Genomic DNA, 26,851 nt, shown 5'->3' with positions numbered 1-26,851 from the left:
TAAATTCACTGAAACAATTGAAGAACATTATTAATTTTGAATTTTAACTGGCTGTAAACGTGATATACTACTCGAAGCTCTGAATTTTGTCAGAAAATGTGTCATTTGGCAAATAATATTTCAACAACAGGTGCTTGTAGAGAATAGATTATGGCGCAATGCACGTAAAATAATTAATATAATCCATTATCGATAAATAACAACACACTCTTCAATAATATAGTGTCAAATTAAATCAATACCAATTATTTCAGTACACAGCCATAATAATTTACCTTACAAACAAATTGAGTGAATACACACTCATTCGTTCTATGCAAAATAATTAATTACATGTATTTTACTTCATGTAGAAATGTACGTCGATCGTATACATATCCAGTAATTTTCTATATGAAGTAAATTCACTGTTTCAATAATTTAATTAAATTGTTGTACTGATTTAATTAAATACAGAAAATAAATTTCATTCAATATACACTCATACATATATTAACATGTAACTTTTAATTAGTTTATGTTTAGTATTTTTATTAGCGAATATTAAGCAAAATAAAATAATTAATTAAAATTATACATTAAACTGTTTAATGGAAACGTGTCTTTGCATTCATAATTTAAAGTGCATTCTGTCCATTGAATTAATAATTAAATAGCTGCATTACCTTGCTTGAACAAGGGTAGAATATGTCGTACACCCATACGTCGAATTATGCAAGCATGGAGAATGTGAACAAAAACGCGGAATCCGAGTCTCCCAACTTGAAACATTCCAGAAGTTAATTTATCGTCTTCATTAAACTTTCTCATAACGATCTCTCTGTCGCGGACGACCCTCAAAATGCGTAGCACGCTCAGAGGGAACAACTTACGATCGAGTTAAGAGAAAATCAATCGACTCCAGTTACGGAACACGTTTGGAAGTTGACGCGAACGCACGCACGCGCGCTAACAAGAAATCGAGGAGCCGAAACTTTAACAACGGACTTCCGCTTTTCTTTTGTAGTTCTAGGAAGATTCTGAAAGAGTAAATTAAGATTCGAATTTTATGGTTAGGAGTTGAATAAAATGCTTGGTTATTTTTGTACTTGAAATTTCATATCACTCCAATGTACTCCGACTCTGTTTTAATATTTAAATCAGTTAGAAGGCAACCTGACCACGATCAATTCTATCGAAACTCCGGGACTGCCTCCAACGGATGACTGACGTGTTCTTCCTCTCGTGCGAGAAACCAGCCAGCCACAGTTCGACTTTCAACGAACGTTCATACCGCTCAGATCCGACCAGAGGCATCGAGAACTTGGACCTTCCATCTTAAGTTCGGGCTGCTTACGCTCGCCCGAAAATATCCTCGGGCTATCTCGAAACAAAGTTTTAATTAAAGCCGCTTTGTTGAGCGTTCCGACTACACATCCACTTTTTCCTTTTATTCTTCCCTCCCACCATCCCCTTTTCTTTAACACGCGCCGATAAAGGCCACGGACACGAAATCTTTCCGCGAGATACGATCGTCCGCAGGCAATTTAAGAAATTGTAGCTATTAAAGCGTGTCTCAAGATTTCTTTCGGTCATGCGATCCAACTTTTTGTTCCACGTACTCGTGTATACCGTCGCGTACCAAGCAACATGGTTGCCAATTAACATTGGTTGTTTCTACTTATTCTCTGTATCTAAATAAAATTCTCACATCGACGATTATCTCTCTCTCTGTTAAATAATCTCTTTTCTGCCATCCTCATCCTTTTTTTAATATTATATCTTCTATTTCAAACTATTAATCTTTTATCGAAAGGAAAGCACGAATAAGATAATTGAAATGTCACACTAAGTCCGATCTGTCGATGCGGGTACCCGTCAGCATCTGTATAGGCTGAAAGCACAGTTGCTCCTCTGATCGTTCAATTTAAGTCGAGCCGGACACATTCAGGCCACGAATGAGTGAATCCTAACCTAGACCATCCAGAAACTCCGTGTGCCGTTGACAACTATAGTAGCCCACCTGAAACTGGAGGTTTCCGTCAAATGGCCGTAAAAGTGGATATTGGTTAACACTGGGAAAGAGTTAGGTCCAGTCGACTAAAGCCACAGACAAGGGGACACTTGATGTTAGGACGAAGGACTACCGTGGAAGCAACCGATTGATAAGAACTTGCTGGAAGAGGGATTGACTGCCTGTGATGGTGGTGTGGGAAACTTTGCAGTGTGTTTGACATTTCGATGGAAAGAAAGAGACGTACGAGGAGGGATTTATGATAGTAATGGAGCGTTCGTTGCATTTCGTGCTGCACTTGTCAGAGCACTTGGTGGAGTTGCCTGGGATGAGGTCTACTTTGAGTTACGTACTACGAGTACGTACTTTTAAAATTAATATAATTTTAGCAAGACAAGAAAATGTACTCGCTTACAACGATACTTAATTCCGTGAGATCGCCGGTGGTATTCTGGGACTCTTCTAATTGACACAGGGAATATGAGCTGTCGAAAAGCCGAGTAAAAGATGGAACGTGTCCGACCGGTGTCGCGAGAGCGTCACAGGGAGACCTCGATATTTACACGTCAGAGGATACAACCCGTGCAATGGTGTACCCGCAAGGGTGTCGCTTACCAGAAGCGTCTCTTTATTGGATAATAAATAACCTGCTTCATTTATAAGAAGGCAACAGAGCGCGGCGTAGTCTGTTAGTCGAATAGATCTTACACCAACCCCTTTCTCCAGCTGTCGTTTCACAGAGGTTGAGTAAGGGTTACCGTGTTCCTTTAATATTTATTTAATGCTTCGCGAATGGTTCGTTGACGTTCTTATCCAGAAAATTTCGAGGTTGTCGGGACGATAAATGATGGCTCGTAAATCAGCTTGTGTATTTCAGGACGGGACACGCTTTACACGCTCAGTCAAAAATGACTCGTTATATGAATCAAGACGGCCGGAACTCAGCTGCTGCACTTGGAGCTGCACTCTGTGACAAATCGTCGAGTCTGGTAATTTTCTTCGGAAAATGATGAGCTTGTTTGCTCCATTTCGGGACGCCTAGTCGCCGAGAACAGCCTGAGTGAATTATTAAAGCAATCCTAGAGATTTAGAAGTCACCCTTTGTCGGAAGGTGTATCTATAAGTTTTGTGGGTTTACAGGAATTGCTATTTGTATACTACTCTTCTTGTCTTAATACGCTACACTTTAGTACCGATTAATAATTAAATATCTTCTATTTGAGTCCCAAATAAACGTGGACAATGCGCGTCACATTTTCCAACGTTCATGGCGTTCGAGACATCGCTCGATGGCAGTTCCGAGTAGTTCGATTCTTGCAGGACATCCCGTCGTAATTTTCGATAGACTGAGTTTATGGTTACGGAGGATCGTAAAGTTAAGGCAGCGACAAAGCTGGGTACGAGGATGGAAAAGGATGTAGAGGAAGAGACTGTCAATCGTATAATATAACAAATCCGACTTACCATTACAGCGCTATTATTGGGATTCTATGCGCAGTCATCAGTCGTTAGGAATTATAGTGGAATAAAATAACGATGTACAATTGCTGAATATGCTGTGACTCGCATATTCGTTTGTCACTGATTGATATTTTACAGTATTTCACGTCGAATTCTTTGACGCGTTAAATTCTCATTCATCGGTTTAAACAAACTCGATATATCATTAATTCAGAGTGGATTTTTTCGTGATATGCAATAACTATTTAATGGGCGTTATACGCAGAATTTTGTTTTCGTTATCCGACACAATAGAGCGACAATATACATAGAATCATGGAGAATAAAATAAATTCAGGAAATGTAATAAACTATAGAAGAGTCAACGCGGAACGTGAATATTTATTATTCATTTCTTTTAATGGCAGCATTTATTATTAATAATACTCTTGTGGATATTCACGAGGCCAACATTTTTGTCCCTTTGCTATACAGGGTGGGACAATATAGCAATATTAGCATCTCAGATATCTTCGAAACTATAAGTTTCCAACTTTATATAACGCGTGATTAATTAATAAAAATCGTTCAAGTCTACATTCTGCGAACCATTTGCCAGAATTTCACGATACTTCGTTAGAAGCTAGACGATTGCGTACGCATCGATAACTCGAGAAAAATGTTCGATTTCGCTCGACATAGTACGGTTTTTCGCGTGAGAGCAGCACTTTGAGGCCTTTCCGCTTGCCATCCATAAGAAAATCGAATTTCGACGCGCGAGCGAGCCGTGTCCCGGATATCTCTTTCGACGACCGAAAGGTTAAGTCGATCGCGCGTCAGCCAGTCGATAAACAATAAAACCGGATGCATTAGTCCCGCGCGGCTGGAGTTCCAGTTTCCCTCTAGCCTCCCACCAACCCTCAGCCAGCGACAGAGAATTTGTATTGCGGATCAACGTATTCGGGAGATTTTCTTCGCACTTGATTTACCTCGTGGTTCTCTGTAACTATACATCGACCCACCTCGGTTTATGCTGTGCTTGTGATAACATAAAAGCGCACACTCGTAAAATTGCAATCGCATCATGCATCGTCGTAAACATAATGCCACGTAATGGCCTTGTAAGGTTTTTCCTGGATGTATCTGCACTAGGCGAAAAACGGTATCCCTACAGCGGTTAACTGGATAATGGATGCAAAATTCGAAAACATCCTGCTGGGTGCAAAAAAAATATTAGGAAAAGCCTACAACGGAAGAGTCCGTACCACGTTATTTCCAACTTATGTGGGTCACTCATTGCCTAGAACTTTTTCCGATATTCGACTTTGGTGACTTTCATAATTACAGTCATTGCTGTAGAACGTTTCATCGCGGAATTGTATTTGACGTTTCGACGATAGTGGCTTTAACTCGCCAAAGACCATTAAAGGATTTTCATCGAAATGTCGATACCGTGTCGATATTTTTGAACTTTGTAATTAGTGTGCCTGTTCGGGGCGAGGGACACAGATGCAGTGAATCGAGTTTATCTTGTCTCACATTTGTCTCACCTTACGTTCTCCCGAGTTATCGAATTTTCATTTATTTTTTCATAGTCTCGCCTCGAACAAGCCTAGGTATGAAACGCTAATTATTTATTCTACTCTCCCGCTATGCCACTGTTACCTCCTCTCATAAGCGTCAATATTGTCCAAGAAAACATCGCCTACGATAATAATGAATATTCAATCTCCTCGTTGAAGGAAGCTCTACCGCGCTGAATATTTCATTCTCTCTCGCAGGATGGAATCGAAGCGTGTCGGTGGTGGAATTAAAAAACATTTTAAAAGATGTCCGTCTGCGAGGTCGTTCGTAAAATGTCGCTTGTCGTAGAAATTTGCGTAGATGCCCGAAAAAGCAGGACGTAAGCTCCGAAACATACCTACGCGATCTGGTGCTCTGAGACAAAGATAAAGGAACGAGGTAAAAGAAGAGCAAAAGAGTAGACCGTTCCCGAGGAAACGGCCAGCTCTCCCGGGCGAATGAAAAGCAAACAAGAGTCGCGTCTCTCCTCCATCCTACGAGGCATTCCATCGATTGACTACGTATTTCTCTCCGTCCATCCCCTATTTCATTCTTTCCTGACAATTCTCAAGACACCTCGAGCCATTCTTTCCGCGAACGCAATAACAGACGACGAGCGCGGCGCGTCGCGACGCAACGGAGCGTCTTGGGAAGAGACAAGCACTGCCTAGGTCAGTGGTTCTTCGCCTTTCTGAGTTTGGGACACGGTTGGAAGGAGGATTTGTAATACTTTTTAGGCGAAACGTTTCCTCGTCTCTGCTTAGCGCAGGGTTAAGAATCACTGGGTTAGGAGAACTTCGCGTTCTTCGAGTGCTCAATTATTACTGGCGCACAGGCCGGGTCAATCTCGGGCTACTTTAAATTACTTAGCCAGGTGTGCCCATCCCTCTGGACCTGGGAAACTTTGCGGAATGTCTCCTCGGGGAAATTTCGAGCGGCTGATCGAAAACTAATTCGTCGTACGCGCAGGAACGTCAACGAGGAGAACGTGGCGGCGGCTGTTCGACGATAAACGTCAATCGTGATGAACGTCGTCGAACGGATACGTCTGAGCTCTCCAGCCTCGTGTTTTCTCGTCGACGGTTGACACGATTTACGAACCACTCGCGACGGAATTTGTTTATTTGAAATTGTAGAGCGAACGGCGTTGAAGCGACATTGTGACTTGTACGAATGGTACCCAATTTGTTATCCGATGTTCACTAGAATCTGATTCTGAATTTAGACCTAATTTACTGGTTGGTCGTTATTGTTTGCTTTTAGTTGTTTATATTTTCAGGTTTCCCGTTGAATAAATCTAATATTTCCGTTGGGTACAATAAGCGTAAATATCGCTTGGGTGTTAAAAATAAAAATTAAAGGCACTCGATTCGTGTACATTTAGCAGCATGACAGCATGATAAAGTCAAATGGTCCAAGAGAATTAAAACAATTCCCGAAATGCCGTTATTCCTGTTCTAATTAATAAACTGCTGAAACTGTTTACCTCGTTATTGAGAGCAGCGCTGCACTCTTTTAAACGATAACGCTGATTGTGATACGCGATACCTACGATAACAAATCATTATTCTATAATTATAAAATATCGCGCACCAAACGTGACAATCATTTAGAGTGAAATTTAGTCTCTTCGCTACATACGCATCCAATTCAAGCTAGAATAAATTTCATCGAAAATATATTTTTCACTTACAAATAACAGAAAAGTGTAGATTTAATCTAGACCATGCAAATGTTCACGTCGTCCATCATTTAACAGACTTCCAAAACGACTCCAAACCTCCCAAAACGTAACCCTTCAACGCGCAACAAGGCATCGAAGTGCACAGTTCGTCGAAAACCACGCTGACAAGCGGGTCATTCTATGCCGAATCGATCACTTCCGCTATCGATGTCAGGGACTCTGTTGGAATTAAAATACGCAGATGCAGTCCATCTAAAATTAGGGCGAGTTAAATCATTATTTTACAATTTCGCTAAAACCATTGATATGGAGGGCAAAAAAATGCTCGATTTGACGTGGAATGAGTGGAACGCGTCGATTTACCGAACGAAACAAGGAGAGGAAATTGGCAGTTAGCCGAAGGTTCAATTTTTCAGAGCTAATAATGCTCGAGCAGAGAAAGCTGCGCGGTGGAGGAAAGAGGGTGGCAAAGGAAGGTCGGATGGAATGAATGGGACAGTCGACGGACTCAGCTTAGGAAATGAGATCTACAGGCGAGCGAACTGGACGCGCGAGAGTGTACCATCCAAGTGCAATTTTCATCCAACTGCACTCGTTCGTCGACGCTGCAGCTGCCGCCACCCTCCCGCCGCTGCCGGTTTTACACCCTCTCGCCAACCACTCTTCTTCGTCCCTACTTTTTAGCCGACCACGTTTCCCCTTATGTTTACCGGACTGATTGCGTTTTCGCGAACAAATATCGCAATATTATGACGAGGCTGGTTGGTTGCGATTGGTTTATTACAGGGGACAAAAGGACGAAATCTGTTGTTACCAATTCTGTCGATTTTACCGCACTTGCAATGATTCTGCGCTATGTTGCGATCACGTTTTAGACAGTAACAGAATTTTGAAAATTACACCCGTGGCAAATTTGATTAGATTTAAAAAGATTCTACGACGCGATTCTCTGTAAGGTGAAATATGTACAGGCAGAGCCACGTACGAGTATGGTTCGAAACGTATAATTTGTTCGAACGCCAATTGTCTGGACGTTACATAAACGACGCGACAAAGCTCAAGTGGACGCAATGCACGAGCCGCATACGTCACGCGAATAATTGTAAAAATCCTTGGTCCTCTGTGCAATAACGAGTCCGATTTATATCGCGAAGCGAGATTTATTTCGCGCTCGCAGAGCGCATTAATTCGCCAACGGGGACGATTTAATGCAAATATAATTGGATCCAGTCAACGGGGCGCGACGAGAGCACAGGAAATTAAAGCGGGATGCTGATCGTCGAAGAATTTGTTGGCTCGATGTTGCGCGCGATGACGAGGTTGACATTCGTCTAAACATTGCAATACCGTGTCGCCAATTATTTCGATAGAACCGTATATCGAGATGGACTAGAATTATACGAAAGTAACGCGCAGCAATTTACTAACTAACTGCCTCTGAACGCAACTCTACGAAACGAAAAGGGAAGTGAAACCGTTCAGAGTTCAACTTGGCGCGCACTCTTGCCCCCGGCTACCGCTTCTTCGCGAGTATTCAGGGATGATCGATTCCGTTTCGAGGCCAGCTAAGCGAGAGACTCGCGCTCGCCGGGCCAAAGATACTCCGATTTTAAAATGAGGTGCATTAGCCTTTACCAGCGAGGGAGCCGTAAGAAGTGGCTTGCGGCTCGCCGAACAAAAGGAAGAAAGAGCGGAAAAAATAACGGAGCCAGCCAACTAGACCAGGAATTCCCAATGGAAGCTAAGGAGTGAAAGATATAAAAGTATAGGAAGGCACAACTATTTCATCTAACTGCTCATCGACTAGCGCAATTAATATTATGATTCCAAAGAGGAAAAGAAAAAAAAGAAGAAGGTGACACCAGATTTAAAAAAGAAAATTAGACTTACTACCACAATTTTCTCGCCAAATGCAAGCCCCTGTCCTCCAAAATTTTTATCTAAAAAATGAACTTTGTCATTTCTGTAAGAGGGAGCCACCAACCAGAGAATCTCGAGAAACACTGGGCCAGAAGAGCCCGAAACAAAGAGACAGGAGAAAGGAGAACGAGGGAAATAGAAGAGAGACGAGGCGGTTGCCACTTCATCTCGCGCACAGCGAGGCTATGGCTAATTAATGCACTTTTGTTGGCTCTCCGCGGCCTTGGCTGTACCTACTCTGCGAAGACGCGGAGGGAACAGAGCGAGCGTTGTTGAAGGCATGCATTCCGGGTCGCAATGGAAAGATTACTCGACGCTACTTTAACTCTATCGTCCCCGTCGATGGAATTGCGCCGGCGGTGTCGTCTAAAATAATTAGCTCGACACAATGCCCCACTTGTCTCGGGGGGGGATGCGCTGCGAACAAAAACGCGAGGAGTTGCGAAACAGCTCTTCTCGGGTCGGGGATGTCCTGAAATTTCACGTAGTCCGTTGGTTACGGAACACCTCATTTTTTTCTGGTCTCGAACGAGGAAAATGAAAATAACAAGACGGAGCACTCCAAGCCTCGCGGGTCTATGGAATGTTTCGAAGCACGGGATGAATGTTGGGTAAATTGAAGCAATTCTTCCAACAGGAATGGGGTCGACAAATGACAGACTTTGCGTAGTATGTGTCTGGGAAGCGCGGACCGGACTGTGATTGCTTTAAATGGATTTTCGTATTTCTCGATTCTTATCTTATTTTGCCTGAAGTATATGACGAGAAATTTAGAAAATTAGGATTAACGGTTCGACTCACCTCTTGCGGTGAGTACAGGGAATATTGCAACGGATGGAATACGTTAAAAATAGTTTGCCTTAATTAAAATCAGAAAGTACAGCTTTCCGTGCGGTTAAATTTTCAGGAGTTCTTGGAAAGTAGTACTCCACTCTGTTTAACTTAAAAATGTAGACAGTATAGCTGCTACGGAAATGGAAAAGATAGTAATGGTTCGTGCTGAAATTCATAATGCGTCAAACTTCAGTGGAGCGTATAACGTACTCGGGCATCAGTATTGCTTTTTTCGTTAACGAAGAATGGAAACATTTCTTGGAATTTGCAATCTATTTGGAAAGTAGGAAACTCATATTTGGCCGTTATATCTACTATAGTTGTTAGCTTATTAAAGATTGCAGCAAATCATAAATTAACTAGTTGAACGTGAAATAGAAAATCATCGCTGTCACGCGTACGCGACTTTGGTCTTTTAAGAGAAATATCGTGTTACACCGAACCGATCGTGTTAATAGATTATTCAATATGTACTTGACGCTCATGCATCGAACTACGTTAATGCAACACCTACATCATGTATAAGTAGAAGCATAAACTCCGAGGCAGAAACGGAATAGTCTATAAATTCGGCTCGACGTCAGTATGTCTTTAGAAATTGATGCAGCTGTCTGCGATGTCGGTGAAATACCAGAATAATGGTCCATTTAATTCTCAAAGAACGAACATTCGCGTATGGTGCTATTCATAGTACGTACAGATGTATTTCTATAGTTAAATGAAGCTTAGCCACAGACGGGTCTAGTCAACCATTTAACCCAAGCCTAACATTTACGGGAACCCCCAATCTATACAAAAAAAGTCTTTTTAACGCACTGGAAGCTTGTGGAGTTAAGTGGCTTGTGCTTCTTTCAGTCTCAAAGAATCCCTAATTATAATAAAAGTTGATTCGAAATGGAAAATTTTCTATAGAGAACAGACTGTAATTAAAATGATGCTTGAAAACTGCAAAAACAGAGTAATTTATTTGGTGAATTCTAATTCAGTTTATTCGCTAATTAAAATGTTACTGCTAACGTATGTATGTATATAAAGAGCACTCTTGAAATAGAACCTTAAAATAGTTGATTAAAATCGAGAGATTTCCAAACGATTGAAATAGACTCGAGTCTGTCGAGGGACAAAGATAAATTACATTTAAAAATCTCGGCCAAATAATAGTTCCCTACGATCCCGAATTCCGCATGAATCATGAATTCTAATCTAGAAAATTGCTTCCAGCGCGAAGCGTGTAATCCTTTGACGTTCCTTCTCAATAGAATTCTTCTCCAAGCTTCGTGTCGAGTAACACGCCAAGTCACCGTCACACGGTATCCATCTTGATCGCTGTTTTTTAATTAACTCCGAAACACAGAAGCGAGCCGTTTCATTAATAAACATTGCCCCTACTCTAGCGTCGCGCAAAAGAATCCGGTCGCAGAGCAGCGCGAAGATTATGAAAGTGTTGGACCGATTAAAATTCTTCAGCGTTGCGGAAATTCATCGTGACTCCTTTCCTACTCTGCGAGGGTAGCAAACCTGCTCTAAGTTACCGTGTCCTCTTCATCTCTATATCCATAGTCATGAGAAACTCTTCGACTAATCGAGCCGAGGGTACAACCGTTTGACGATACCCCTCGCAAAGAAGCGTAAAGTGCTCGCGAATGAAATTCATCGTATAAAAGTCAAAATCAATACCAAAATTAGCAATGGAACCCCTTTTGCGAATAATATCTTTCTTCTACAATTTCTCTTTTCTAAAAAGTTATGGATGACCAGACATGCAACATTCATTAAAAATTAAAATCCTCTCGGCAACTTTCACGATGCTACTTTGAAGTTCTGTTTGTATTGTTTATATTCCAGAACTCAGCAAACATGTGTCCATTTTCCACTTTTTATCCACGTGTACGTTACGTTGCCATCCAATTAAAATAATTCATTAAATTAAATTATTTCTCCACAAGACCACGCTTTGGCCTCTACATCATGATTCAGTATTTTCCCTTTATTCACTGTCACGTTTAATCGTACAAGTGTGAAATTCATTTCATCTTGTCGTTTCTATCATTGTTGCATGTAAATTGGCTGGAATTCGAATCTATACAGCTCCAAAATTTACTACAATATTATTAAACGCAACGCGTATTTATTATTCGATGGTATGTAACTTGTGGCAATTAATTATCATCGATATCTAGGGGTCAGGTAACATTTCATCGCGTATATTTGTTTCCATCCAATGTTTCGATGTTGCTTTATTTATAGAGTCACCGATAATAACCAAGTTTAATACGATGCATCTTCAGTTCGACTTAGCTTTCGAGCTACGGCACAAATGAGTATCAGAAGCGAACCAAGCTCGCCGTGAAATTCTGGACCGCAGCTTTCGTCTCGTCGGCGTCGCGTCGTACAGAAGTTGGTTTCTCGTATCGGTGAAATATCGAGCTTTCTCGCGGATTTACCGCGTGGGTGCCCACTCTTCATCGCGCCGTCATGCTTGAATTATTTAATTGGATTCTGCTTTTTGCTTCGCCTGTAAAACGGTGTACAACGGGCGCGCGGATTAATTTTGCTTACCGGTTCCGAATACGAAGGAAACGGGATCGCTGGAGCGAACGGAGCAGTTCCAGAGGATTCACGAATCGTTGCGCATTTCCGTTTTCCTCGCCCACGGCGTAAAAATCCGCCTGAGTCAGGACTCGAAGCACAATAGACTAGACGAGACTTTGTCTCGCGTCTCGAGCGGATAACTCGTAGGGGATTGTCAACCGTTTGGCTTCCTCGACAGGTTTTCTGACTCTTTAGTGGGTGGTAAGCCATCGCTACGTGGGAATAGGGGTAAGGTAGAATTAAAATGGAGAGTGGAAGGCACAGCGCTGGGTGTAAATTCTGGTTTCCTAACGTGGACGTTGAAAAGATCTGGAACGGGCTTGAGGAGGAGACGTGCTCTTTGCTTCAGAGGTAGTTAGGTAGTCTCGAGAAGCAAGTGGCAACTCATTCCAAGAATCACATTAAGTTATGTCGGTACAATTAACCATTTATATGTGTTGGAACAAGCTAAGAATAGCTGATTGCGAAGGGTGTGAGATAACATTAACGAAAGCGTCGAAAGAAACGCGCTAATTCAAATCAGCGCGACTCACCTCTGTCAACGGGAACATTTACACAAAAATGGGGGCGCAAGCGAGACGACGCCGACGCCGACGCCGACGTCGGAAACATGGCCGCCGCGACGAAAAAGAAGCGAGGGAACGGGCACGTTCGCAGAAAGAAGAACGGGATCGGTTCATTGAAGTGCCGACTTCAAAAGGATTCGCGCGAACGGGGAAGTGGAATTTTCATTATCGGAATACCGGTCTCTGTCAGTAAACCTCTTACTGCTTTGATAAGCGCGTCCCTCCCATGCCCCCACGTCCGCGTCTCGCCTTTTGCTAAAGAGAACACGGGAGTAAAAAACGATCGTGTAGATTTAAGCACCTTTCCATCGTTGGACGAGTTTATGTCGAGCGTCACTTCCGACGCGAGGCGCGAGGCGAGACGTTTGCGATGCGAAATGCGACTGCTTGCTCCTCAAAAACAACAAGCCCTTACGAACGATTCCAATTTAGCGCGACAGTGTCGACTTCTCGGTAATTCCTCTCTGCAAAGTGGAAAATCAAGACCGCTGGATTCATTAATGAGACAGCTACAACCAGGAATAGGAAAACGATTTGTTTTCTTTTCGATTCTTTTTAAACATTTTATAAACGATTGATTTTCAAACACTACTACAAATAAGATTAAAATGTAGATTGCAGAACGCAACACGTTTCCTTAATCTCATCTTGAAATTTGATCTCTCAGGCAGGAAAATATGTACCGTCGGCATTGTAGACGCAGAGATCACTCGCCTTTCCCCGAATTGGAACGTTCGTTTCGCGCGAGTAGGATTTGAAATTATTGCGAAATCGATCGCGTTTGGAGAAAGGTGTGCATGCGAAACTGGGCGGGGAAAATCCGGCTGTCAGAGAGATGTCAGTGAGAAGCTGGATTTATGCACTTCTGGTACGAGGATCGGTGAATCGTTTCGTCCCGACGTTCCTGTATACAAATCCATTATGCGCTCGGTTCTGTTTTTAAAATAATAAGGGAACGCGTGGCGTGGAATTTATATAGAATTTTCGTCATTCAAAGGCTGTAAATCCATTCAAGCCTTGTATCTTTTTACACCAAACTCCACCCTTCTTCAAACACCTATTTTGGGTTTCCAAGATTAGAGTTTCTCAAATTAATTTACACCCCGTCGCGTCGCGTCGGTACGGCTTTGCTCCAACTCCAATCAAAGTTACTTCGAAAGACAGCCTTGCGATAATTACGAGCAAAGGCGCAGTTACAAGGTAACCAGTAATTACGTTGAAACGCTCGCCATAGGAACTCGATACCCTTGAATCTCTGAAAAGCGGGTCTCCATAGGGTCCGAGTTTTGCAAAAAGTTCATATACTCTCGAGAAGTGAGTCGTGGTAGCCGCGTAAGAAGCCAACGGGTGTCCCATTTGCACAATTCTCGAGCAAAACAAACAACATCGACGACCAAGTACTTACCAAAGGGCCAGTTGGTAATGCAGAATCGCACGGTTCGGCTGCGACATGTCTCTGAGGAAGTTGGCGAAGTTGTAGTGCATCTTGGCGTTGTGAGGCAGGGACCGCAAGCCCGCTCTGCAACAAGGCGATTTCGGGTCAAACATGTAGCGTGTATTTCGAGGTCAGAAGTCTGAAGAAACTGAATAATGTCTATGACCTCTTAAGTCCAAGTCCAATATCATGATGCAAAAGCGATTATTTGAATGATCGTTATGGTAGCCAAGATTTAACAGATTCTATATATTATAAAATCGTCCAAGTTTCCCGAGACTATAACGAACCGATTAGTTCTGTTTAATACAACACCACCAAAATATCAAACATCTATTTCGGATCAGACAAGACCCTCGTTCTTTCTCTCGTCAACTCCCAGCTATCTGCGATAGTTACGCTTCGTATCGTCGCACACGGCCCAATTGCTTTTGTACAACTTTCGGTCATACGCGTAAGTACGAGGCTGGCACAGCGCCACGAGCGTTGTTCGAGCCGTGACGGAGAGCCTGTCGTAAATCTCGGCGGAATTACTTTGCGATTTGGCGAATTTGGATGGGAAGGGAGGGAATCCGCGCCGCGAACAGGCTTACACCTTGCGAACGATTGGCGAGGGAATTCCGTTAACGCCGAGAATTCTGATTCTTTCGTTGAATTCTGGCTCGAAATTTAACTCCCCGCTTAGGAAACATAACTGTTATACGCAACGAGCTTGTAATTTACGGCAGTAAAAAGCCAAAACAAAGTGCATTCCAGTCTTCATGAATTTTCTCTATACAATATCTATACAATTCTCTGTAACAATTTCTTATTTTTTATTTTCCCTTAGGGTTTTCAATTTTTCCTACCTCCTAAACCCAGATGTTAAACTTCCTAGGTACTAACCCGCTTCTACGAAATTTCTCCTTACGCTTTTGAAGAACCGGCCGTAATTTTTTTATTATGAGAGTAAAGTAGTTACACGCGAAATTAAGAAAATATCCCGGAACTTATCGTAAAAGTATCCACATATTACTCGAAAAATTTTATGGTAGCTGCCGGTCATAAATTTCTTGTGTGTTTCAGGAAAGACCGTACTTTCTGAAAAAAATTCTAGCCAATAGAAAATGTTGCCATCGTAACTGAAATTATATTTTGTTGAAATTTCAAATTTGGAAATGTTCGATACATTCCCAAACCCTTTTTCTTAAAATAGATTCGATTAAACTTGTCTTAAACTAACCTGAGTAGAGTTTCCCTGGACGTCCAATCCCTGTTTCGTAGGACCGTTTTGTAACACCCTAAAATCAGGAGAAGCGCTATTCCCGCTGTTATCAAGCTTCTTCTCCGCGGTATCGCCGTCCAGCAGATTTGCATTCCGTATACGACCAATAGGATCCAACCAACGCTGTAAAATCGTTTCTTTTAACTTTTCCTCTCGTAGACGTTTTCGTTTGGAAATTGCGAAGAGTGAACAAAAATTCATATTACCTCGGTATGTACAGTACTCGTTCCGCGACGACGAATCCAACGGTAATAAAAAGATTGGATGCGGGCAGGAACGGCAGTACCAGGAACATCCAACCAAGAAGAAGAGGTGGGTGCCTCTGTTGCTGTAAATGAAACGCAGGTTGCTGCGTTAGACGCAAGCGGTGAAAAGCGTTCCGCCTTAGAATGAAATTGCACGGCTCAACCGCGTAACGTTGTGTTAGGCACTAACTACGTATTAAATAAAGTTTATACAAGGAAAGAGCGTAGCGTTACGTTCCGCTTTTGTTTCGCGGTTCCTACAAATACTCGGAAACTGGTCGCGAATACACTTGTAGGTTTTATATTAAAATAAACAAAAAGAATGCATGTAATGCTGCGGAGGATCTCCAAAATTTACATTTTGGGCCACTTGCAAAAGGTAAACGTGGTCGAAAATGTTAGTTTTATTAAAAAGTGTTATCAATTGAAATCGAAGTGAAATATAGATAGTCATTCCGGCCGTTAATTCAGAACCACCCCGTATGTCGAAACAGAATTCGCCAAGAGAATAAAGGTCGCGAAGACACATAAAGTTTACTTACTTCGAACTTAAGAAACTGAAACTTTTCAATCGCCAAACTGTTTTAACAAATTTTGCTGTTTCTCTAGAATCCCGGTCTTCTGAACCAGAAGACTTTCTTTCTTTTTTCTACTGGGTTGTCCCGTTGGAATTTAGACGTCAACGTTTTAAAGAATTACGAAGGAGTGACTTATAACTTCGGATAAGCCAACGGAGCAGCTTTTTTGAGCAATAACCGATCGAGGCTTCGTTCAGAAGGTGGACAGCAGAAATCACGCGCCAAGGGCGATGGATTAAAGTGTCGAGAAATGAGATCAGCGCGAGACGCTTCGAGTGGAACTGATTGGGGTGGGGCACTGTTGACATCACAGGCAGCCAAGTATGTTTGGACACGCTGTCGAGAATCAAAGGTTCGTTGACGCCCCACAACGTGCCTCCTCAAACGCGAGACATTTCACTTTTTTCTGTTGCAAAAGTCATTTCTGCTAGAAAAAGATCTGCTTGCGTAATAAACAGGAGATACATTTTAGAAAAACTTCTCTTGGCAAACTCAGCAAACTTGTGCATCGATCCGATATAATCCTTGAAATTTCCCAGGGAACAAAGATCGAGCCGAATGACTCGCCACTCTCTGTGATCTCTTTACTGTGAAAGTCCAGAGAGATCGATTTCGCTGCTCGTGAATTAGAACGTAAATTTCGGTATCGAAGATCAGTCTGGGATTCCCCTAATTCGAAACCAGCTGCGGAGGCAACAATTGCTGGAATCGAGCACGGCGTCGATAAAGCTTTCGAATCGATAGTGGCGGAAACTTGGGACCACGGAGCTGAAATTCGCAAAATAATTGCGATCGCTAAGGCGAAATTGAGCACTACGGGTTCGGGTCACAGCGGGAAATTTGCGGCTTTCAGCGGCTTTTGTTCCTATTGACATTCAGCACGGGAACTTACGTCGAATTATTTTTCGACCAGTCAACTCAAATTTACTAAATGAAAACACGTATGAGAGAACCAACAGATTTGTTATTCATAACGAATAAGCGATTAATGGGTTTCTTTAAAAATTACCCAAAAGTAATCTAAAACTGTAGTTATCTGGATCTACTGTAGATTGATTACGATTCATAATATATTGTATAAAAAATAGTTGGAACATTTGTATCTGTTTAAAATGTTCTCAAGAGATAACTGAATATACGAAGACTCGCGGAACAAACAAAATGGAGAAACTCTCGGTAGATGGTATAAATCTCGCGCTGAATTCTCCGCGAAGCAATGAATCTACAGAGATAGACATTCTCGCGGAAATATTCATGAAGAATATGATAAACATGAGAGCGCAGCTGAAACATCAATTCGCACGCACGTGGAAGCGAATAAACACACTCGGGTGAAACATCGCGAGGTTATTGAAGAGGAATCAACGTCCACGGGAAAGGTACGTGATGAAATGGAGAAGCGAAAAGAAACATGGGGAATCGAGGAACATAATACTCTATTCAGGGAATCAGAAGCGGCGCGATATCGATTTCGATAAAAATGACAAAGACGAGTGGACAACTTTTGACTGGGGACAGAAAATAGTAAATACAGAAATTAAGAGCAAGGGTGCTTCGAGCGAAGCACGAAAGAAAATAATAGAGTATTCTCGAAGGAAAGATAATTTGTCATCGAAAGAGAATAAGAAAGTGGAGAATCACTTTGACCCCGAAGAAGAAAGAGAACGTATACAATATGGAAAGAATGAAAATCAACAGTCTACTCGACTGCTGCCGCCAGCGATGAAGGAAAATATAAAGAATATTATTCAAACACAGCGAACAAGAACGACCAAGAAAATTTTTGTGTAAACTGTGCCAGTTCTTCGAATATCAGACGTTTTGAATTCTTTCAAAACGCGCAGCGAAAGAAAAAATTCAATCGTGAAGTTTACTCATTTCAGAGTTTTAAGAAAATTGTATTCTTTCCTTTGTAAAAACAAAGGACTGCTAACTGAATATTCGTCAAAAGGAGAATGTTACGGCATTTTCATTGTGGTGGCACAGGGAAAAGGCTAGGTGGTATACTAATTTATCAATTAATTAGAGTCGACGAAAATAAAACAAGGTTGGAAGAAAAAGTGCTCGATGATGAATATAAAATAACTATAGACGAATCGAACTATACATCACTTAAATACAGAAGCAGTGTGCGAAAGACGACCTGGAACAAGTATCGGAGTTGACTGAGAGTAATGATGTCACCGACAAAAGTGAAGAGTCATCGTACGAGGTGCGCATGGTAAAAGATGTAAGTGTCGGAAGTGTCGCGGTGAATGATAAATTGCGGACAAATAAGTGTGATACGGATGATCGTTCGGGAGATGCAAATGTTCAAGTGCGAGGAGCAACAGGGATGGTAGACGAATTTGCAACGCGTGATTTTGAGGTTGACGAGTCGGAGGTACTACTTGCAGCGCCATTGATCGAAGATAACGAATCTGGGGTGCATTACACCGCGGGTATATTCGAACTGTTTTGAATACCAAAACAAGTGGAGAAGCACACCCTTAGGACGTGCTCAAGAGGGTCCAATTATACGTCGCTTAACCGAAGGACTCCTGGCACATTCTATTAACCGAGCCGATACCAAACGGTATAAAGGACTGTTGGCTGAAACTGCCGATAGCAATCATATCCTCAGGCACGCGAGGCTGGGTTAAGTGTAACCGAAAAGAACAATTCTGGCATGGAACACTTAACCGAATTTTCTTGTCGATACATTTGAAAGACAAAGACTTGGCAGTATACTCGGGAAAAATATGCACAATCGAGACCACTTCGTTTTGACGAATATTACAAATTTTCGAACGTCTCAGAGTTTCGAAAATTTGTATCCTTCCTCTAACGAGAAGGAAGAAAGTATGAGAACGAACGGCCATTTGTTCTATTTCCAGCGTGCAAGTTCAAGCAACGAATCCAGCGAAGGAATTGCAGACACTAAATTCGGGAGGAAACTGCAACCTAGTTTCTTAGAAGTTTGCAAAATCCGCCACGGAAGTAGAATATAAAAGTGAACCTTTTGTTCCTCTTCCTTCGGAGCCGTTTAACCCGTACTCCGATGGGAAAGGAACCACGGGATACGCGCAGCCCTCGTCTACTACATCTTTCGAGCAAACTTTTGAGCAGCGAAGTCACAAACGACAATTTACGTACAGTTCCTAGAACTGTGCTCACGTCGCCACTATCGCGCGTAAAAAGTAGCAAAGTGGCAGATACGTACGGTGCTTGAACCGGTATAAAATTGACAAACGAGAACGTAGCAACCGCTACCAACGCGAATTTGCCACGCTAATCAACGTAGAAACTACTCGATCTCTCGAAAGGAATATATCCGACGTAATTCGTAGTCGTGGCAAGCATTAAATTGCTGAAAATGAGTAAATTAAACGCTTGGCTGGTATCATGAACGAATTTGGGTGTTATTATTCCATCGCAACGGTCGACTTATTCCACTTTCAACGAAACGCTGGTTAATAGGGTCTCCGTTCAAACGTTTATCGGGCCACTTCCATCGGAACTGGTTCTCATTAATCGAACTCGCAATCTCCCACGGACGATTGTTTTTTCGTGGCCAAATTACCGTCGTTTGTCGCGACCAGCGCGCGTAAATAAGCTGGAAAAGCAGGGGACCTCAATGATGAAACGATTACTGGACAGGAAATGAGTAAACGCGAGGCGCGAATCAGCGAGCAGTTGTCGTCGCATTATTCAAAGATGTGTTTGGCACGAATCAATTTCAGGTCAGCAGTTCTATGATCACCGCCCCGTACATTGTGTGTTTCAATGCATCGAGAGAGACAACAGGGGAGAACGGGAAAATTACTACCCGACATATTTGCACGTCTCTTTGGAATCAAAATAAATTGATAGATTGCTGGGATAGTGGCACGCGCAAACAAACGTTTTCTTTCTATTCGTAATCGATTAGCTCGTACATCGATCGAAGGCAGCATGGGAGAGTGTTGCGTTGCACGAAGCTGGGGCATGACAATGAGTCTAAGTCATGGAAACTGTCATATTTTGCGATGAAAGAAATTGCATTGCTTTAAATTTGATAAAAAATTAGTATTCAAGAAGCGAAGACACCAAGGAGCTCTAGAGACACGGGAGCAAAGGTTTCCACCTCTCTGCGATTCTACCTCTCATGAAAATGCCATCTCATCGACATCAATAAACGTTTCCGCGTTCCGGAAGGAAACCAAAGCTTCGAGTTTCCCTATCGATCCGCGAAAAGTTCAATTCTAGGTCAGAACACATGTCCAAGAACCTTCTTCCGACGCGCTTCGGCATTCAAGCCGGTAACGTCTCTCGTTACCTCGCCCCTCGCGCGTTAAAGTATGTCAAAGACGCACGCTGAAAGCGGACAATACAGCATCGAGAACAATGGCGCGAGGAGGCGCTATTACAGAAACATCTTTCAAATCGGATGTTAGGCACAAAGATTATCTGGCGGAGGGAAAGAGGTGACAAAAACGGCCTCGTTCCTGAAAAAGACATCCGCAGTACCATCAACTCGCGCTCGATCTCGGTCGTCTCTAACTGCCACTCTTCGCCTAGAATGGAAGAGCAAGTGCGAGGGGGTGGAAAGGGGGCGGCGAGTGGCAACGTTAAAACCACAGATACGGCCTCCTTCGAGAAAAGTGGCCGACAACCCGTGGACGGTAGGTTTACCGTCGTTAAGGTTTTAAAGAGGTCATTACTCTGAACGCTTAGCCGCGTTACCAACGAATGACCCGAAAGACAGAGAGTTATCAAAACAAAGATATCAAAACAATCCGTGTAAGGAACATAACAGGGCGTGTACATCGGCGAGAAAGATAAACAAGGACGTCCAAGACTTGGGAATCACTTGGGAACTTTACAGCGATCATTACGTTGAACACTCGGCTGCGTTACTGACTTATGACCAGGAAGACACAGAGTTCCTGGCCGGGCATTTGACTTGGCACTCGTGCCGCGAAACTTTTATGGCGTTCGAGCCAAGTACAATTTCATCACGGGGATGACCACGAGGATCGCGGGCGTAGAACTTGGTGGTTCGTTACTCCGAGCATTCCTGGTCGAAACGTTTAACTGCGAAATGACTTCTTGTGAACGATAACTGGTCGGTCATTCAACTTCTCGTTGATACCTACGAGCGTATTCAACAACGCTGGAGCAATTGTTCCCGCTTGCACTGGCTCGATTTGGTGACCCTCTTTCGCAATGGACGCCATTACGATGCCTGTAGAAAGTTGCACCCTTACCTCGAAATCTGTGAAGGCTTTGTACGTAAGAATGAGACAGCCGCCGAAAAACAGGCAGGTCGCCAGGTTTCTAGTGTCGGCCAACGAAGCGACCAAAGGAACGGATCCCATCTGCCAGTCGTGCGAAAGCGTCGCTGGACAGAGCAGCAACCAACAATTCAATGCCGCCAGATAGCAGAACGTCAATAACCTGAAACCAAAAAGACAGGAGCGGTTCGTTAACACCATCTATAAGTAACGTGCTAAAAATTGGTGCGTTCAGTGAAAAATTTACACCGCGTGATTTTCGCGAAATAATCGTATTTCACTGTCAGTTGAAGCCCCGTATATGGCACGCGCGGCTTATTATCCCCCGAAAATGTCAATCACCTGTCAGAGAAGTGGTCGATCGAACACGTCGAAGCCAGACTTACTGGGGGTGTCAAACTGCCGATTTATACTACTTCTCTGTCATCGTAAATACAGTGTAAGTAAATATCGAACTTGTTATCTAGGGGACGAAAAGGAGAATATATCGCATACTCTTGGAAAGGCAATATCTACGAATCACTTTACGTAAAAAAGAACCCTGAACAGAACAATATCCCAATACACAACACGAATACTAAAGTCCACGCTCCAGTGTCCGAGGGTACCCAACCCACGAGACATCGCTGTCGTCGAAACGTGCGTGGCACACTAGTCTTCCATTAAGCGTCGACGAAGAATAAAGAAAGGAATTCTCGGGTGCACCTCCGAATGACCTGAATAGCTTCTTTTCAGTTCCCGCCAACTCGGGTCCGTATCAAGCGCATTAGACCCCACAAAGCAGAATCGATATCAACGTACCAAAGTGTCCTCGATGCACGGCTGCATTAAATACTCTCAAATCGTTCGCTCCTCGGCCTACTCGAAACTACGATGAAGCGATGTAGAGCTCTCTGTAATCGCAACGCAAACTTGCACTGTGCCGTAGAGGAGTCATTCGAGTGCAAAGGGTTAACAAAGCCTGTCTTTCCGTATTCCTACACGTCACGTCACGTCACGTCACGTCACGCCGATACCATTCTCCTTTCGTTGCTCTTGTTCAACGAGTTACGTCGATGACAGACTCTCCTTTGCCCGTTTCACCCTCTTTCCCTTCACTTCCCTCGTCTTTTATTTATTTTTTTTCTCGCGGTTCTTCGCTTCCCCGTGTAAATTGGCCGACGATACTTGGAGCTAGAGGCAGGGTGCCCGTGGCCAGCATTGTTCGACAGACGCGAACGTTGAAGAGGCCGACCGACGCCGCTGGAGAGTCACCCTCCGATGCTGACGTCGTGCCTCCATTTTCTCTCTATCAGCGTCTACCGATATAATCACCGATATAATGGCCAAGCATCCCACTAGCGAGCGTCTACGGCGGTCTTCGAGGAGGATGCCCATCAGTGTATCGCCGCGCCTAGTGGCAGAGCTTACTCGGCAAGTCTATTGTTCGGCGAACAACGCGACGCGGCACGCGTAACGCGCTATTAAATATTCGATGCATCCCCGAGAGTGTCAACCCGCGTCACGGTACAATCCTCTCTAATTGTTCTCGACGTCGTCTGCGGTATTATCAAAATGGTCCGCGTTTAGCCGCTGGAAGTGGAGACATCGAGTGGACTGACGGCCAAGCTCCGAGATTGCCCAAGCGAGTTGACATTTTTTTATATAATTAAGTGTTTACGGTTTGTGAAAAATTGAGCGTGCGTAGAGTCGAAAATTTTCTAAAAAAAAAAAAGCACCTCGTTCACGCTTTCGCCTATTTACCGTGTACTCGTACAGGCTCAACACGCCCAGTTAACGAGTTTCGCGCATGTGCCCCTCATTTTCTGGATTTAATAATGCCAGGCTAGTAAGCCGGTTAATGCGTGCATTACATTTGGCTTTATGACGGACTACGTTGTACCGAAATTCTGAAGGACATAATTATCCGCATTAACGAAGAACGCGGAAAGAGAGGGCGGGGACAACTGGAAAATATAAATATAGCCGGCGCAAAGTGGCATTGTTCCTGCTCCAGTCAACCCTTTTCGCGTACCTAAAGAGCAGCGCGCAGCATTTCCCGGTTTCGTGACACACGTGTGTACGTACAACAATGGAGCGTCGGACGAATTTGTTTTAAAAGGCCCTCACTCTGGGATATTAACACCCAGCAAGCTACTGCATCGCGTTGCTTCTCAATGAGAAGCGAAATATTCGTGGCACGAAAACGCGAAAAACATCTCGCTCGTCGCGTCCACGTTACCACGTTACGCGTAGTACAATGGTCATTTTACTTAAAGGGATTATAATGTCACCGATCAAACTGCTGCCGGAATACATATTTGAGTAGCGAAAGAACAGTTACGCCTTTCTATCTCAGGGGATTTGTCTCCCAAGCGTCCTGCTTTTCGTTCAAAGGACATGGATCGTCCTGTTCCTTGCGGTTCTAGCGTCGCGTTGGTCGACCGACTTTGGAACGAGCTCTGCGACAGGAACGAGAGCACGCAGCAGTACCATTATGTGCATACCGACAGGCGACGCTTCAGACGAAGGATATGGTACACGGTACACGGGATACGTGGCATCCCGAACTGCATTGCGGTATACTCGACTTCCCACAGAGCAAAGATGACCTTCCGTCTCTGCTTCCGTCGCGGTAAACTGATCCGCGCTTGGCCCGTTACAACGTGTCTTGTATTTGGCTTTCCAGACACTGGCAACCCTCGATTTCGAGCACTTCGTATCCCAGTTAAGCCTTGGACTATCCTTTCGTTTCGAGATGAAACGAGAAAGGGATCGAGGCCTCGATAAAGATCTTATTAACTCTGGTTAGAACGAGCCACGAAACGGCGCAACCCTCTATAATAAACAACGTTTCCATCATCCTTCGTTCCTTCTTCGGTCTTCTAGCTTCTTGTACCGGCATTATTTTACAAACGCCCGGTATTACATGGGAGTTCCGCCGTATCGTTTCAACAATACGTCTGTTGCTCAGATATTACGTTCTCGACCTCATGCCAAACTACATCGCTATATATTACCTACAATGGCGCGGAAGCACGATATACGTAGCTGCATGGTGCACGACGATTTAAAAGAAACAACACGACTGTTTACTCTGGTTAACTCCGCTACGCGCACGGGCAAAAACAATTTTTTGAACAAACATGGCATGTTACCGTGGAAAATACGGCCGGATTATTTTCTTCCGTGTAGGATTAATATTTAACACCCTCCGATATGAAAACGCTCCGATATCGCGTTACCGTCTTTCGAAATGTTTATATCGATCTCTCACGCTCACTAATATCTATTACCATTCTCATCGGTGTTGTTAATAAGTTTTTTGCGAGCCGATGTAAATAGTAAAAATATCCGCGCCTACCCCATCATTGTCGCACATCACGTTTTCAGCATTCTAATTAATGTCACCCGGTGGAAGTGGAGCAAAAAGGCAGACGGTCGCTGTAAAAAGCAATGACAATAATGTATTCTGGCTCGCTGGCCGGCATGGCGATCTCATCCAGTGTATCATTTTTCTCGGCACCCGGTACACTTTTATTTTGCTGACATGATTAATGGTCCCGACGGCTTAAGAAGCGGTAGACTCGAGATGTGGGAAGAAAGGCTGACCCGAAACGTCAAAATAATAATTCGGGGTATATGTCACGCGGAGGAAAGGGAGACGCGTACTGTTACGCGAAAGAGCTGAATTTTCCACGGCGAGACGGTTTTACAATTCCAAGCTTGACGTATACCCGAGCGACCGCGCTTTTTGCAAAAACGTGTACGCCACCGGATATTGCCGCGAACGTACGACGAATACACCGGGCCGCCAGGATTTATAGGCTTTTATTCGTTATTTGGAACGGATGCATATTGTTGCACTGGTTTCGCGCGACGTATGAATCAAATACGGAAGAAAAATGATAGTCCAGACGAAAGGGAAGAGCGTATCGTTCCGAGCGACAATTAACGCTCAAGTGTACCGAGACCTCGGAGCTCACAACTTCTTAGGTTCGTAATTCGGTATTTATAGGCTTTTATTCGGTGTTAACTAACGACTGGTGAATATGAACGTGTCTACACCTAAGTTAATCATTTTCGAACGGGACACGATTTGCAATCGAATTATGAAAATAATCTACCAACTGAAAACGCTGCTCCCTCGCCGACAAACATATTTCCTTAGTTTTTATTAGGAAAATTGTGCTCTTTAAATTGAACAAAGAACTGCTTATCATACCAAACAATCGAATGCTTCTATGAACTTTCTGTATATTTTGTTCGGAATTAATACGTCCACAGGACTCGGATGGCTAATAGACGGTGCTTAAGCGACTCTAGGGTATTTTGTTTTTTAGCCAAAGTGTCGTTACACGTAGCCGAATTAAATGAACTCGTAATTTAAATTCTCGCGATGTCCTGGCAAACGCGATTCGCATTCTAGAGCAAATATTTCAATGTCCAACCGCGAAAACGAACAAAAGTAGAGCCGCGCAACACGCGTTCCGACAATTTAATTTACTCGGAACTTGAATCGCGCCACAGACGAAGATTTAATGCGATAAAGCCTTTCTTGCGGGGCAGAACAGTTTCATTCTCTCGCAATAATTCGCGAAAATTAGATTGGATCATTCCTTTCGTGCAACGATTGCTACTCGATTTAGGATCAGATTTTTCTTTGCCCTGTTTACTATCATCGATGAAATTGTTGGAAGTAATTAAACTATCGTCGCAACTACAAGCGCTTGCTCTCGCAGTTAAGATTAATAACTCTGGGAAAGCGTCTTAGTTGATTTATTGTTTTTATACAAATTAATTAACCGCCATGTTACATGTTCTGACATTTTACATTAAATTTTATTGTAGACGTCTGCGACCTCGTTGTTTTACATCGAACACCGTCAACTACTTGATTGCAGAGAAAGTGTAAAATGTAACTAGGCAAAAGAAAAACTAACAAATTTCGGTTTTAAAATAAAATAAAATCGCGAAGCCTCTTTATCCTGTATCGAAGTTGAACAATTACACTGCAACTTTCTTGGTCTCTCTTTACGTAGAAATTGGTTCGGTAACTGCTGCTTCGACGGCGAAATTGTTAATCCACTTTATCTGTAACGTTATGAGCGAGGACAAGACTGCTAAAAGCTTGCCAGAACTTTCGTCGTTAGGGCGCACAATGCGTAATACTGTATGCAAACTTAACGTTCACCTGAAACAAAAGAGCACCAAAGAAGAACAAGAAGCGATGTTTACTTGTACGCCGCGCCGGCGCCGGCGTCGGGTCCCAGGCTTTCGTTGCTCGACATACATTTTTCCACGAAGTCAAGTACATTTGGGTATGCTTCCTTCTTCCTATCTTTGCGCCGTTAAACTCGATTGCCATTGAGGGAATAAGAGTACGTTCCACGGAAACGTGGACCGGAAAGCTCTAACAGGTAGCTCTGTGCCTGGATTTGTTTGAAATTGGAATACAAATCGGCAGCCAGAAACCTCGAGGCATTCTCGACACGTACACCTA

The 26,851-nt window shown here is 43.2% G+C and overlaps 1 protein-coding gene across 1 annotated transcript in view; it reads right to left on the bottom strand.

Annotated features, from left to right (window-relative positions):
* LOC128874667 (protein O-mannosyl-transferase TMTC1-like) overlaps positions 1-26,851 on the bottom strand; it is a 162,481-nt gene that overhangs the window by 18,994 nt on the left and 116,636 nt on the right. Inside the window, exons 7-10 of the mRNA XM_054119598.1 lie at positions 21,343-21,532; positions 15,498-15,619; positions 15,250-15,414; positions 13,998-14,111 (exon numbers count right to left, since the gene is read on the bottom strand). Of these exons, the coding sequence (XP_053975573.1) occupies positions 13,998-14,111; positions 15,250-15,414; positions 15,498-15,619; positions 21,343-21,532 (591 nt within the window). The remainder of the gene's footprint in view (positions 1-13,997; positions 14,112-15,249; positions 15,415-15,497; positions 15,620-21,342; positions 21,533-26,851) is intronic.

The sequence above is a fragment of the Hylaeus volcanicus genome, chromosome 4, assembly GCF_026283585.1.
Source record: "Hylaeus volcanicus isolate JK05 chromosome 4, UHH_iyHylVolc1.0_haploid, whole genome shotgun sequence".
In the NCBI taxonomy this organism is placed as follows: domain Eukaryota; kingdom Metazoa; phylum Arthropoda; class Insecta; order Hymenoptera; family Colletidae; genus Hylaeus; species Hylaeus volcanicus.
This window is presented reverse-complemented; position numbering and strand designations above follow the sequence as displayed.